This window comes from Triticum aestivum, chromosome 3B (genome assembly GCF_018294505.1).
Source record: "Triticum aestivum cultivar Chinese Spring chromosome 3B, IWGSC CS RefSeq v2.1, whole genome shotgun sequence".
Lineage (NCBI taxonomy): Eukaryota > Viridiplantae > Streptophyta > Magnoliopsida > Poales > Poaceae > Triticum > Triticum aestivum.
The window spans coordinates 547,256,374-547,270,414 of NC_057801.1; the positions used below are offsets into that span (position 1 = coordinate 547,256,374).

Below are 14,041 nucleotides of genomic sequence, written 5' to 3' on the forward strand. Positions count from 1 at the left end.
CGAGCTGCTGCTGATTGAGAATTTGTACGGCTACTGGGAAAATCATAACAGATTCTTCAGAATATTTGCAAGAATCTTTTGCCGTTGTTTCAAATTTTCTGTTTGCAAAAATCTCGTTCGCATTACAATAGCTCAGCAGGAAATTTCAGTTCGTGTTCCACGCATCAAATCATGACGAAAAGATTACCAAAATTATTCCCTAGAACAGCCAACGGTCTAGTAAAGCTTCAACAGAACCCAAGATAACGCCGAACTGTATCTTACAATGGGCAGCAGCAGCAATGCAGCATGCAGCCATCGATCATCATCATACGGTTCAATACAGTTCACGACGGCAGCACCAAACAGAGTTTAATCTCACGAACATCATATCATCATCATCATACAAGCATAAGCGAAATACGAACCAAAATGCAGTAAACATCAGTGCATTGATGGAAGCATGAGCTAGAGCGCGAGCTGAGCTGAGCTGAGCTAGCTCGCCGTCGCGAACTGCGAATCTGTGATCCATCCAAGAGAGACGAGCGTTGGGCATATACAGATATGCCACTCTGGTTGTCGCCTTCACTTCACTTGTTGCCCTTCTTCTTCCACAGGTCGCCGAGCATCCGGATGCCGGCGCCCTTCCGCTTGCTGCCGAACCCCTCGTCCTCGCCGTCGTCCGGCATCGTGGCCGGGGACCCCCACCCGTTGGCATTGCCGGCAAGGCCGTGGTGACCGACGAGATGGGCGTCCCCACCGATCACCGCGGCGGCCGCCTCGGCCGCCTTGCGCCACTGCTCGGTCTGCACGCGCAGGCGCCGCATCTCGGCGTCCAGCGCCTCGCGCGCGGCCTCGGACGCCCTCAGCTGCTCGCCCACCCGGGCCTCCCGCGCCGCGTTCTCCTTCAGCTCCTGCTCGATAAGGAAAGCCTTGGCCACAGCCTCCTCGTCAGCCCTCTTGACCGCCGCCGCGGCCTCGTCGGCCTGCTTCTTGAGCTCGGCATTGTCGGACGTGAGGACGACGACTTCCATCTCCTTGGCCATCAGCTGAGCCTTGAGCTCCACGAGCTCCGGGCTCTCCTTTTCGCCGCCGCCAATGGCCGCGGAGTCCTTGCCATCCTCCTCAATCATGGTCTTGGTCTCCTCCACTTCCACATCCTCCTCGGCCAGTGCCGCCTTGTCTCCACAACTCACCTCTTCGCTCTCATCGGCGACGAGCGCGCTCTGGTTCTCCTTGTCGCCCGACTCGGTCCGAACGACCTCAAACACATCGGTCGCCGGGGAGTTTATGCTGCTCTCCTGCTCCTCCTCGGCCGCCGGTTCTTCAACAACCTTCACCTCCTCAGTTTTCTTCTCGTCTTCGACCGCTAGAAGAGCGGGGGAGGGAGGAGACGCCGCCGGCTTGGGGCTCCCCTTGGTGCCGACGTGCTTCTTGGCTTCCTCGAGCGCGACCTGCGCGTCCTTCTTGGCGGCCTCCGCGGACACGAGCTGCTCCCGCAGCTTCTTGAGCTCGTCCTGCACCTTCCCCAGTTTCGTCTCCAGCTCGGCCACCCGAGTCCCCGCGCGCTTCTTCTGCAAATGGGCGCCGCCGTCAGATCAAATGGCGAGCATAACCAGAGGAGAGCGTAAATAACTGAGAAACAGCAGCGTACCTCGGGCAGCGGGCTGCGCGGCGAGTGGCGGTCGGCGATCTTGGGGCTGCTCCGGTCGACAACGAGGCGGTGGTGCGCGCCATTGGCCTCGGAGGAGGCCGTGGTCTTGAGGTGCAGCGGCGCGCGCGGCGACGCCCGCTGCGGCAGCTCGGACCCCCTGGGAGATTAAATGCGCACCAACGGCATGGCTCAGCAAGGAACGAAACCGACACCGGACATTGAAAGGAAGTGGGCACCGCACGCACCTGGATCTCGGCATGGCCGGCGCCCGTTGCCCCGCCCGGCCTCTGGCTGCTAGCCTCGGCGTCTGCAGCGCGTCGTCCTAGGATGAGAGGAGAGGAGCACGAAGGAGAGGGACGGGGTGGTGGAAAGGCGGGCAGGCAAGAAGCAGGCGGCACAGCGGCGCGAGAAAGAGAAAAGGAGTCGAGCCTCGTCCCCCGGGTCAGTCCACCGCTCCACTCTCTCTGCTCTCTCGTGGAAAACGGGATTAATAAATGGAGGAGAGGGGCGCCGGGTTCCGTAAAGGCGACCGGGCCGGTGCGGTGCGGTGGCGATTCAAATTTGAACGGGAGAAATCGAAATCGCTGGAGCAACGGGACGCGGCCGACCCGAGCGCGAGCGCCGGTGCCAGGCGACGCACGCAGCGCAGGCCCCGACCTCGACTGGTTGGTGGCACACCCTCGGCCCAGCGTTAATGCGGGCGCGCGCGGATGGATTAGAACGTTACTAGAACCGGGTAAAAACAAAACAAATCAGAACAAAAGGAGGCCTCTGCTGTGCTGGGTTTGGGTTCATGTGGCAGGGCGCGCGTTCGTTCGTCGTAGTAGGGATGAATGCATGTGCGTGTACGTGGGGCATCTACGCTGTCCTGTGTTCAAAGACGTGCCATGGCGCCGAGCTGAGGGCGAAAGGACCAGCTTGGTGAGGGTGAGCCGCGGCCGTGCCCCCACCGTGTGGCAACTTGCACGAAAAAGAGGAGGCCACCGCTCGTCCGACGATCTGACCGTCGGTGATCACTCACTGCTTGCTGCTCCTTGCTTGTGGTACGGTCTACGGTGGCACAGAGGTGGCTTCCTCCGTGACTGTTTGGCTGCTTGGGAAAAACTGCCGACGGAGAAATAGCACCGCGCATCACGGATACGCATCTGGTGAGCAAATAGAGCTCTCGTACCAGCGCTTCGGGATTTTGACGTGACGGATTCCGGACGGACGAGCGAGCGAGCGAGCGAGTAATATCGGACAGGGTGATGCTCACGCCGCTTTTTTCGAGGCAAAAAAAAAGAGAGAGTTTTGAAGCAATCAGGCGGCATTCCATGGGCATTGACTTAGTTTGCACCATCTGTGTAACATTAAGCTGCACATGCTTCAGGGTCCAGCCACGCCTACTTTACTCGCTTTTGCAGCGAGCAGTTCGTACTCCTAACCTTTTGAAGCAACCAGATTCAGATTAGAGTATGTGGTTCTGAAGAATGTTTCCTACTCTGCCGATGTTTACCTGCGAGGTAACCTTAGTAGTACTAGCCTTTTGATCCATTTCCTTTTGAAAAATATCTTGCTACTATTTGCTAGTATAGTAGTACTGAATTTGCATTGCAGTGTACCTCTACTACACATTTGAAGCTAGGCAAACCGGCAGGATATAGAGGAGGTAGTAGTACCAAGTATAGAGTATCGGAATACGGTAGTAGCAGGACATGACAGCAACTAATGGAGACAAGTGTTGGGTCTTTGGAAGGGAAAACGCTCAAGCACGGCAGATGGGTGGGAAATCAATGTAGGCATGGAAGGCAATCGCCCTGAGCAATCTAGTACCACGGCACATAGTAGTAGCTCGTTTTTAAGCAGGCTGCGCGGGCAGCTGGATCTGCAAGTCAAAAAATGTAAAGCACACACAAGATCGTCGGAGATCAGGTGCACGGGTCGAGTAGCTCTTGCAGCAGAAAACCCATGTCATGGTCGTTGTCAGTTCGTGCAACAAAGACGTTGTGCCTAATAATCACCTGTAGCCCAACTAGAACTAGTTAGCGTGGGATGTGTATCGCTCACCTAAGCGCTCGCACCGAGTGGTACTGCTGTCGAGTTAGCATCACCTTTCCCTCAAGTCACAAGTGTTCCCGTGCAAAGCATGATTTTTGAGACAAAAAGATTATTTTTGCCCCCACACGACGGGCCGAGAAGTACCACGCATATAGCAAAGCAATCGATCGTGACACATAGTAGAGTCATACACCTACATGATCGACATATTTTCTAATCTCTCGCAAGATATGACCGCATTCTGGAAGTAGTTTTAACAAGACCAGATGGACAGAAGCATAATCTAGTAGGGTGAAGTCAATATCGACCCATATCTTGCAGTTTCCGAGACATGATCACCTGCTCGCCTGCATGCGTCCAAGGGGTGATTGTGACACATACACCTGCTCCATCCAGCATGGTACTATACATACGGGCGACACGAGTAATGAGATGAGATCACAGAGGAAAATAGTGGATACGCACTGCACACGAACGAACGGTCGATCGGGACAGGTGCAACGTCCAAGAGCATAGTGTACACCTGAGCCGTAAGTGTGATGCAACCGGTCACGAAGCGTAGGGCTCCCTCCCTCGCCTTGGAAGTTGCAACTTTGGAAGCTTTCTGAGATGAGCAAGATGCTGCCTGTAGGCCGTGGGAGATGGGATAGCGGCAGGAGAGGACAAAGGAGAAGAGGGAGGAAGAGTAAGGAGGAGATCAACGAACGTGCCCAACAAATGCTTGGGTCCTAGTAGTGCACATGTCTCGTGTCTGTGTGTGTGGGTTGGTTCCTTTCTTGTCACTAGTGGTCTAGACTTTTCTCTCTGTATGTATATCCTCTTTCTTCCCGAGGAAACAAAATCTAGTTTAGTTTACTTTGTAAAACCGTCAGCGAGGAAGGACGCATGGACTTTCACCGCGGATGGCCCAATGAGCGGCACAGACGTCGCGTGGAAGGCTGCGCGCACTGCTTGCTAGAGTGACAGACACTAGCGTACGCCCATGAAAAACACCTCGCAACGCACGCACCCACACGTGACATCGTTGCGGGTTAAATTTTTGGATGTTGCGTTGATTGCACTTCACAAAGAGACGAAATTATGCTTACCGATGCCTAGTGGTCTTCTTCTTCGGTGCATGCTTTACCTGATCAGTCAGACTCGTTAAGCGAAGGTGGCCCATACATGTCGGTCGTGCGTGCTAACGCCAAGAAGCCCCCCTGAGATTACGAAACCAGCAAAAATCCGACGTCAGATTTCCAGGATCCCGACGCAAACGCCTATTCGGATGAGCTGCACTGATCTTGATGCAATAAACAGTGCCGCATCATGTTTTTGTGAGCGTTTGTTGCAACTATTTTTGCTAGGTGCTTGTGTTCACTTACCTACATTCTTGTTGTCACGGCAAATAACCCACCGTGGTACCTTAGTCCGGATACCATCACCAGTGCCATTTTTTTGCCATGTTTCAAATGTTAAAAGTCACTAGTCTTTAAGTCCCGTATCGTGGCTAATTGTTCACACTTAATTGTCATGAAGTGTTTTTCAACATCCATTGCAAAGTGAACTTGTTGCAATTTAACTTTTGTACAATCATGTCATTTTTGTGTGCGTTAGGTATAGTACACTTGAATTTTCAAAAATATATGCTAGTTTGTGGCTATTTCCTAAACATGGCAAATTACATGCTTGTTTTAGTTGCCATGAAATATATATGATTTTTCGAATACATATCTACATGATTTTATATTTAAAAAAGATTGCAATCTTTCTGTTTTCAATTTTCTAGTCTGCGTGCAAATTGCTATCTTTTAATATTTGGGTCTTTGTGCGCGTAAGCTGGGCCTTCTTTTTTTGCCCACTTACATTGACCTGTACATAGGGATAAAATTGCTCTTGAAGGACCTATAAACATTGTTTTGGATCAATAACATGTACATAGTGACAAAAAAAACCTGGACATAGCGAAAAAGGTGCTCCCGATGGAGGGGGTCGCCCTGGGTTCCTCAAAAATCGAACGTCAAGATTATGTAAACCAATCTATGCTTGGATGGTTAGGAGAAAGATGATATCTCAGCCCATCAGGATTTAAGTCCTGGTGCTCGCATTATTTCTAAAAAAAATTTAGAATTTCTGGTGATGCGTGTTTAGTGGCAAAAGACGTTTCCGTCAATTAGAGACGTTTGTAGTGACTTCGTCAATCTCAAGATGATGTATCGGCTCAGCCTGTCGAAAATGCTCATAAATGTAGAGTATGAGTGTGTGTTTATAAGTGTGGAATACGAGAATAGGTTGTGCAATCGCGATGTATTGATCGGTGCACCAGGCACGTATATATAAGTATAGAGGTGGGCCACAACCTCAACAATACAGAGGAAACAGGAGGTGGGCCCTATACACAAATATACACGTACACAATATACTCAACCCCCCCCCCCCCGCGCACTCGAAGCGGCGCCAGTGACGCAAAGACTAGAACGAAACTCCTCGAAGGTGGAAGTCGGCAATCCCTTCGTCATCACATCAGTGAACTGTTGCGCAGTCCGCACATGGAGAACCCGAATACGTCCAAAGGGCCACCTGCTCGCGCACAAAGTGAATGTCCAGCTCAATGTGTTTAGTCCGGTGATGATGAACGGAGTTGGCGGAGAGGTACACCGCAGAAACGTTGTCGCAATAGACAACAGTAGCCTGGGAGACGTCGTGATGTAGCTCCTGAAGTAACTGTCGTAGCCAGGTACACTCAGCAATAGCATTAGCTACAACTCGGTACTCAGCCTCCGCGCTGGAGCGCGAAACCGTGGGTTGTCGCTTGGACGACCACGAGATGAGTGAAGGACCGAGGTAGACACAGTAGTCAGAGGTGGACCGACGAGTGTCTGGGCAGCCAGCCCAGTCCGCGTCGGAGTAGGTCATCATCTCCAAAATTTGCCCTCTTTCGTCTTCGTTCATTGGTAACTTTACTTGGAGCTATATTTTTATTCGCCACATGATATGTATTTTGCTTGGAGCGTCGTGTATTATATTAGTCTTTGCTTTTTAGTTTACCACAATCATTCTTGCTGTACACACCTTTTGAGAGAAGTCTATTTGATTAGAATTTGCTAGAATGCTCTATGTGCTTTACTTATATCTTTTTGAGCTTGATAGTTTTTGCTCTAGTGCTTCACTTATATCTTTTAGAGCACGGTGGTGATTTATTTTGTAGTAATTGCTAGTCTCTCATGCTTCACTTATATCTTTTTAAGAGTCTTTTGGAACAACATGGTATTTGCTATGGTTATAATTTGGTCCTAGAATGGTAGGCATCCAAGTTGGGTATAATAAAAACTATCATAGGAAGTGAATTGGATGCTATGATCAATTTGATACTTGATAATTGTTTTGAGATATGGAGGTAGTGACATTAAAGTCATGCTAGTTGGGTGATTATAAATTTAAAGAATGCTTGTGTTGAAGTTAGCAAGTCCCGTAGCATGCACGTATGGTTAAAGTTGTGTAACAAATTTGAAACATGAAGTGTACCTAGCTTGTGCATCCTTATGAGTGGCGGTCGGGGACGAGCGATGGTCTTTTCCTACCAATCTATCCCCCTAGGAGCATGCGCGTAATGCTTAATTTTTGATGACTTCTAAGTATATGAGTTCTTTTGACTAATGTTGAGTTCATGGATTATACGCACTTTTACCTTTCCACCATTGCTAGCCTCTTCGGCACCGTGCATTGCCCTTTCTCACCTTGAGAGTTGGTGCGAACTTCGCCGGTGCATCCAAACCCCGTGATACGATACGCTCTATCACACATAAACCTCCTTATATCTTCCTGAAAACAGCCACCATACCTACCTATTATGGCATTTCCATAGCCATTCTGAGATATATTGCCATGCAACTTTCCACCGTTCCGTTTATCATCATCATGACATACATTACTTTTGTCATTTTGCCATTGCATGATCATGTAGTTGACATCGTATTTGTGGCAAAGTCACCATGCATTATTTTTCATACATGTCACTCTTGATTCATTGCACCATCACGATACACCGCCGGAGGCATTCATATAGAGTCATATCCTGTTCTAGTTTCAAGTTGTAATTCATATGTTGTAATCAATAAAAGTGTGATGATCATCATTATTAGACCATTGCCCAAAGAAAAAAAAGAAAAAGAAAAGAAGAAAGGCCAAAAAAAGAAAGAAAGAAAATAAATAAAAAGGACATTTACACGGCCGAAGCCTTTGCCTTATATATGCAACACCATATTTCCACCCTGGCCTTTAAAGATAAAAAAGAAACTAAATCTTACCTACTACGTAAACTAACCCCACAAGATCTGGACTCCTCACGTTTCTGTTTTACATCGCTGGACAACTCACGTTGCTTCTCCTTTCCTATAAAACAAAAGTGTGACTATAACTCTTGGCACGTATCAAATAAAAGAACAGGACTCATGTACTAATATGGATCAGAACTGAGCCTATTAAAATTATACGTGGAGGAGTTTGGAAATTCGGAATTATATCATCTGACTGCGGTTCCTCTTGACTCATGCAACGTGTCGTCTCTGACTTGCACTGCTTGTGTATCCATCTTCTTTGTTGCACTTTAATATGTGGCACACCATTTGTTTTACGTACATTGTGTGTCATATATTCAAGAAACTCTGCACGTTTATAGGCACCAAATAAACCTGGGTTGGTTTTCTTGTACTACTGATCCATGATCCACATATTTGACGCAACACACCATCTTTTCCTCGATGAAATTCAGCTGCATGCACAATATTATTTTCCATGACTTTTCCATGACTTGATTTCTTAACTGGTTCAACATCATTAGCGTCAACAATCGATGGTGCCATGTGTGTATCATCCTCCCTCCCTTCAAGCGAAACCGTCCTCGGTTTCGAGTCTATTTTTTGTACCACCTTCCTCTCCGGAACTTGCATCTCTATGGTTATTGCATTGTCTGCCATTGGTTTCAGCACATGCTTCCTTCCATCATGCATGAACGTGTATGTGTTAGATCTTCCAGCATGGACCGCATCATGATTAAACTGCCATGGTCTTCCTAATAGCAACTGGCACGCATCCATCGGCACAACATCACAATCCACCTTGTCAACATAATCTCCAACAGCAAATGTCACACGTACCTTGTGTGTAATTTTTAATTTGCCGGAGTTATATAACCACTCCATGTGATGCGGTTGTGGGTGCCGCCACATGGATAAACCCAATTCTTTCACAAGATCTTTGCTGATGGCATTGGTAAAACTGCCACCATCAATTATCATCTTGCAAGCATGATTCTTGATCTTACACTGTGTTTTAAAAACACTCCACCGCTGTCCCTTTGCACCACAATCATCTTTCACCTTCTCCACCAAAAGATTCAGCCCCTCTATCGGTCCATCATTTTTTTCCTTTATATCTTCTTGCTCTTCTCTTCTTTTCAGCAAACGACTTTTCCAATCTGGAACAAATACATCTGTTGGCATTGGAGTAAAACAAAATCGTTGGCCCTTCCATGATAGCGAGTAAGTATTCTTCTTGGCAATCGGAACAGCCCCGACACGCGTGCACCATGGGTTCCCAAGTAGCAGATGGCACGACACCATGGGCACTGGACAAACGTGATAAAATTCCGCACAACAATATTTCCCCAAATCAAAAATTAGCAAAATCCGATGAGTAATTTTGATGTCACCTTTGAACCACTTCAACATGTACGGTCTTTCAAGAGGTGCCATCTTCAGCCCCAATTTTTCCACCACTTCGATGCTCACCATGTTGACCGCGGAACCTTCATCAATCGTCAAATTGACACACTGTTCCTTCACAATGCAACGTGTGTGAAAAAGGACAACCTTGCCGATGCCTTCCTCCTCCATCAATACGTTCCTGCTCAACGCATCCATACTCGCCTCCATAGACGATATTGCAAACTAAATCGCCGTTACTATCTCTTTTTCCACACTTGTGCTTCAAACTAGCACCCTGTTCTTCATGTAGTAAATCTCATATATTGTGCTTCAAAGTAGCACCATGTTTTTCATATAGTGAGTCTCATAAGTTGCCTTTTTCATACTAGTGGGAAATTTTCATTATAGAACTTGGCTTGTATATTCCTACGATGGGCTTCCTCAAATTCCCTAGGTCTTCGTGAGCAAGCAAGTTGGATACACACCCACTAGTTTTCTTTTGTTGAGCATCTATTTATAGCTCTAGTGCATCTGTTGCATGGCAAACCCTACTCCTCATGTTGACATCAATTGATGGGCATCTCCATAGCCCATTGATTATCCTCGTCAATGTGAGACTTTCTCCTTTTTTTGTCTTCTCCACACAATCCCCATCATCATATTCTATTCCACCCATAGTGCTATATCCATGGCTCACGCTCATGTATTGCGTGAAGGTTGAAAAAGTTTGAGATTATTTAAGTATGAAACAATTTCTTGGCTTGTCATCGCGGGTATAGAAGTTGGGAATATCTTTGTGTGACGAAAATGAAGCATAGCCTAACTATATGATTTTGTAGGGATGAACTTTCTTTGCCATGTTATTTTGAGAAGACATGATTGCTTTGATTAGTATGCTTGAAGTGTTTCTATTTTCTTTTATAAATATGAACTTTTATTTTGAATCATTTGGATTTGAACATTCATGCCACAATAAAGAAAATTACATTGAGAATTATGCTAGGTAGCATTCCACATCAAAAATTCTCTTTTTATCATTTACCTACTCGAGGACGAGCAGGAATTAAGCTTGGGGATGCTTGATACGTTTCTAACGTATCTATAATTTTTGATTGTTCCATGCTATTATATTACCCCTTTTGGATGTTTATGGGCTTTATTTTACACATTTATATCATTTTTGGGACTAACCTACTAACCGGAGGCCCAACCCGTATTGCTGTTTTATGCCTATTTCAGTATTTCGAAGAAAAGGAATATCAAACGAAGTCCAAACGGAATGAAACCTTCGGGAGCGTGATTTTTGGAACGAACGTGATCCAGAGGACTTGGAGTGCAAGTCAAGAAGCAGCCGAGGCCTCCACGAGATAGGAGGGCGCCCCCCTATAGGGCGCGCCCCCCTGTCTCATGGGCCCCTCGGGCGTCCACCGGCGTACTTCTTCCTTCTATATAAGCCTACGTACCCCGAAAACAACCAGGGAGCACCCGAAACACAATTTCCACCGCCGTAACCTTCTGTATCCGTGAGATCTCATCTTGGAGCCTTCGTCGGTGCTCTACTGGAGGGGGAATCGACCATGGAGGGCTTCTATATCAACACCATAGCCCTTCCGATGAGTTGTGAGTAGTTTACCATAGACCTACGGGTCCATAGTTATTAGCTTTATGGCTTCTTCTCTCTTTTTGGATCTCAATACAATGTTCTCCCCCTCTCTTGTGGAGATCTATTTGATGTAATCTCTTTTTGCGGTGTGTTTGTCGAGATCCGATGAATTGTGGGTTTATGATCAAGTTTATCTATGAATAATATTTGAATCTTCTCTGAATTCTTTTATGTATGATTGAGTTATCTTTGCAAGTCTCTTCGAATTATCAGTTTGGTTTGGCCTACTAGATTGATCTTTCTTGCCATGGGAGGAGTGCTTAGCTTTGGGTTCAATCTTGCGATGTCCTTACCCAGTGACAGAAAGGGTTGCAAGGTACGTATTGTATTGTTGCCATCGAGGATAACAAGATGGGGTTTATATCATATTGCTTGAGTTTATCCCTCTACATCATGTCATCTTGCTTAATGCGTTACTCTGTTCTTTGTGAACTTAATACTCTAGATGCAGGCAGGAGTCATTCGATGTGTGGAGTAATAGTAGTAGATGCAGGCAGGAGTCGGTCTACTTGTTGCGGATGTGATGCCTATATACATGATCATTACCTAGATAATCTCATAATTATTCGATTTTCTATCAAGTGCTCGACAGTAATTTGTTCACCCACCATAATACTTATGCTATCTCGAGAGAAGCCTCTAGTGAAACCTATGGCCCCCAGGTCTATCTCTTATCATATTTGCTTCCAATCTACTTTTATTTGCATCTTTACTTTTTGCATCTATAATATAAAATACCAACAATATATTTATCTTATCATACTATCTCTATCAGATCTCACTTTCGCAAGTGGCAGTGAAGGGATTGACAACCCCTTTATTGCGTTGGTTGTGAGTTCTTGGTTTGTTTGTGTAGGTGCGTGGGATTTTGAGGAGCCTCCTACTGGATTGATACCTTGGTTCTCAAAAACCGAGGGAAATACTTACGCTACTCTGCTGCATCACCCTTTCCTCTTTAAGGAAAACCAACGCAAGCTCAAGACATAGCAGGCCAGGAAGAGATGCGTCGACAAAACCAGTGGGCTGCTCACAATACACCTGCTCCTCAAGATGGCCGTGGAGGAAGGCGTTGGAGACATCCATCTGATGAACTGGCCAGCCTCGGGACACCGCAAGCTGGAGGACGGTGCGGATCGTGCCCGGTTTGACAACCGGGGCAAACGTCTCAGTGAAGTCAACTCCAGTGCGCTGTCACAAACAACGAACCACCCAGCGAGCCTTGAAGTGCTCAAGTGTACCATCCAAGCGGGTCTTGTGGCGAAAAACCCACCTGCTGGTGATGACGTTGGCGCGAGGAGGTCGGGGAACCAGTGTTCAGGTACGGTTCCGCTGAAGAGCGTCGAACTCTTCCTGCATCGCCGCAAGCCAGTGAGGATCACGGAGGGCTGCGCGAGCGGACGCGGGAAGAGGAGACGGCTCCGTAGTGGAGGCAGCAAGGAGGTACTCATCGCTCGAGTACCGGAGGCTCGGATGGTGAATGCCAATTCTAGCCCGTGTAACAGGGCCAATCGGCAACACCGGAGCGGTCGGCGAGACGGGCGGCGAAGCCACCGGCGAGGCGGCCGGTGACGCGGCCGGTGAGGCGATGGCCGAAGGGGCGGCCGAGCCAGCAGCGCCCGAGCCCGCGGCGGGTGAAGGCGGGGCGCCAGCCGCGACATCGTGGTTGGCCGAGGAGGCCGAGGGGGCAGGCGCCAGCGTAGGGGAAGCTCGTCCCACGGCGCGAGGACCGCCAAAGCCTGGAGGCGGTCCAAGGACCGGACAGGGCCGTCCACCTGACGGAGTCACCAAAGGGCCGCCGGTGGCTGGTGGTGATGAGGCGACAAGGGGTACCTGCTGCTGAAACGGAAACACCATCTCATCAAAGTAAACGTGTCGGGAGGTGAAAACACGATGGGAGACGGGATCATAGCAGCGGTAGCCCTTAGTATCAGGTGGGTAGCCGAGAAAGATGCAGGCGACGGAGCAGGGTGCAAGCTTATGAGGTGCTGTAGCGGTGATGCTAGGGTAGCAAAGGCAGCTGAAGATGCGAAGCTCATCATAAGAGGGTGGTGCACTAAAGAGAAGGTGATGAGGTGCAAAGTTCCCGCGAGTGCGACATGGATGGATGTTAATGAGGAGTGAAGCGGTGGCGAGAGCGTCAGGCTAAAAGTGGGTAGGCACATTGGCATGAAAGAGGAGAGTCCGAACGCAGTCATTAAGAGTGCGAAGGATACGCTCAGCGCGAGCGTTCTGCTGCGAGGTGTACGGGCAAGTAAGACGAAAAGCCATGCCTGTGTGGTGAGGAGAGTACGAACAACTAGGTTGTCAAATGAAGGAAATATGCCCTAGAGGCAATAATAAAGTTATTATTTATTTCCTCATATCATGATAAATGTTTATTATTCATGCTAGAATTGTATTACCCGGAAACATAATACATGTGTGAATACATAGACAAACATAGTGTCACTAGTATGCCTCTACTTGACTAGCCCGTGAATCAAAGATGGTTAAGTTTCCTAACCATAGACATGAGTTGTCATTTGATTAACGGGATCACATCATTAGGAGAATGATGTGATTGACTTGACCCATTCCGTTAGCTTAGCACTTGATCGTTTAGTATGTTGCTATTGCTTTCTTCATGACTTATACATGTTCCTATGACTATGAGATTATGTAACTCCCGCTTACCAGAGGAACACTTTGTGTGCTACCAAACGTCACAACGTAACTGGGTGATTATAAAGGTGCTCTACAGGTGTCTCCGAAGGTACTTGTTGAGTTGACGTATTTCGAGATTAGGATTTGTCACTCCGATTGTCGGAGAGGTATCTCTGGGCCCTCTCGGTAATGCACATCACTATAAGCCTTGCAAGCAATGTAGCTAATGAGTTAGTTACGAGATGATGCATTACGTAACGAGTAAAGAGACTTGCCGGTAACGAGATTGAACTAGGTATTGAGATACCGACGATCGAATCTTGGGCAAGTAACATACCAATGACAAAGGGAACAACGTATGTTGTTATGCGGTTTGACCGA

General features: G+C 47.8%; 1 protein-coding gene across 1 annotated transcript; it reads right to left on the reverse strand.

Moving 5' to 3' along the window:
- Positions 1–233: 233 nt before the first annotated feature.
- LOC123070828 (interactor of constitutive active ROPs 1) lies at positions 234–2,217 on the reverse strand. Its single transcript, XM_044494188.1, has 3 exons — positions 1,879–2,217; positions 1,634–1,790; positions 234–1,553 (listed from the first exon to the last, which is right to left on the reverse strand). Exons 1-3 carry the CDS (start codon positions 1,890–1,892, stop codon positions 570–572), a joined length of 1,155 nt encoding a protein of 384 aa, XP_044350123.1. The 5' UTR covers positions 1,893–2,217; the 3' UTR covers positions 234–569.
- Between the last annotated feature and the right edge of the window lie 11,824 nt (positions 2,218–14,041).

What these genes read in the sequence shown, in the direction of transcription:
- LOC123070828 (XM_044494188.1), bottom strand. An exon ending in CGCGCAGCCCGCTGCCCGAG is followed by an intron (nt 1,554 to 1,633) that starts GTACGCTGCTGT and finishes GCCCATTTGCAG; the next exon opens with AAGAAGCGCGCGGGGACTCG.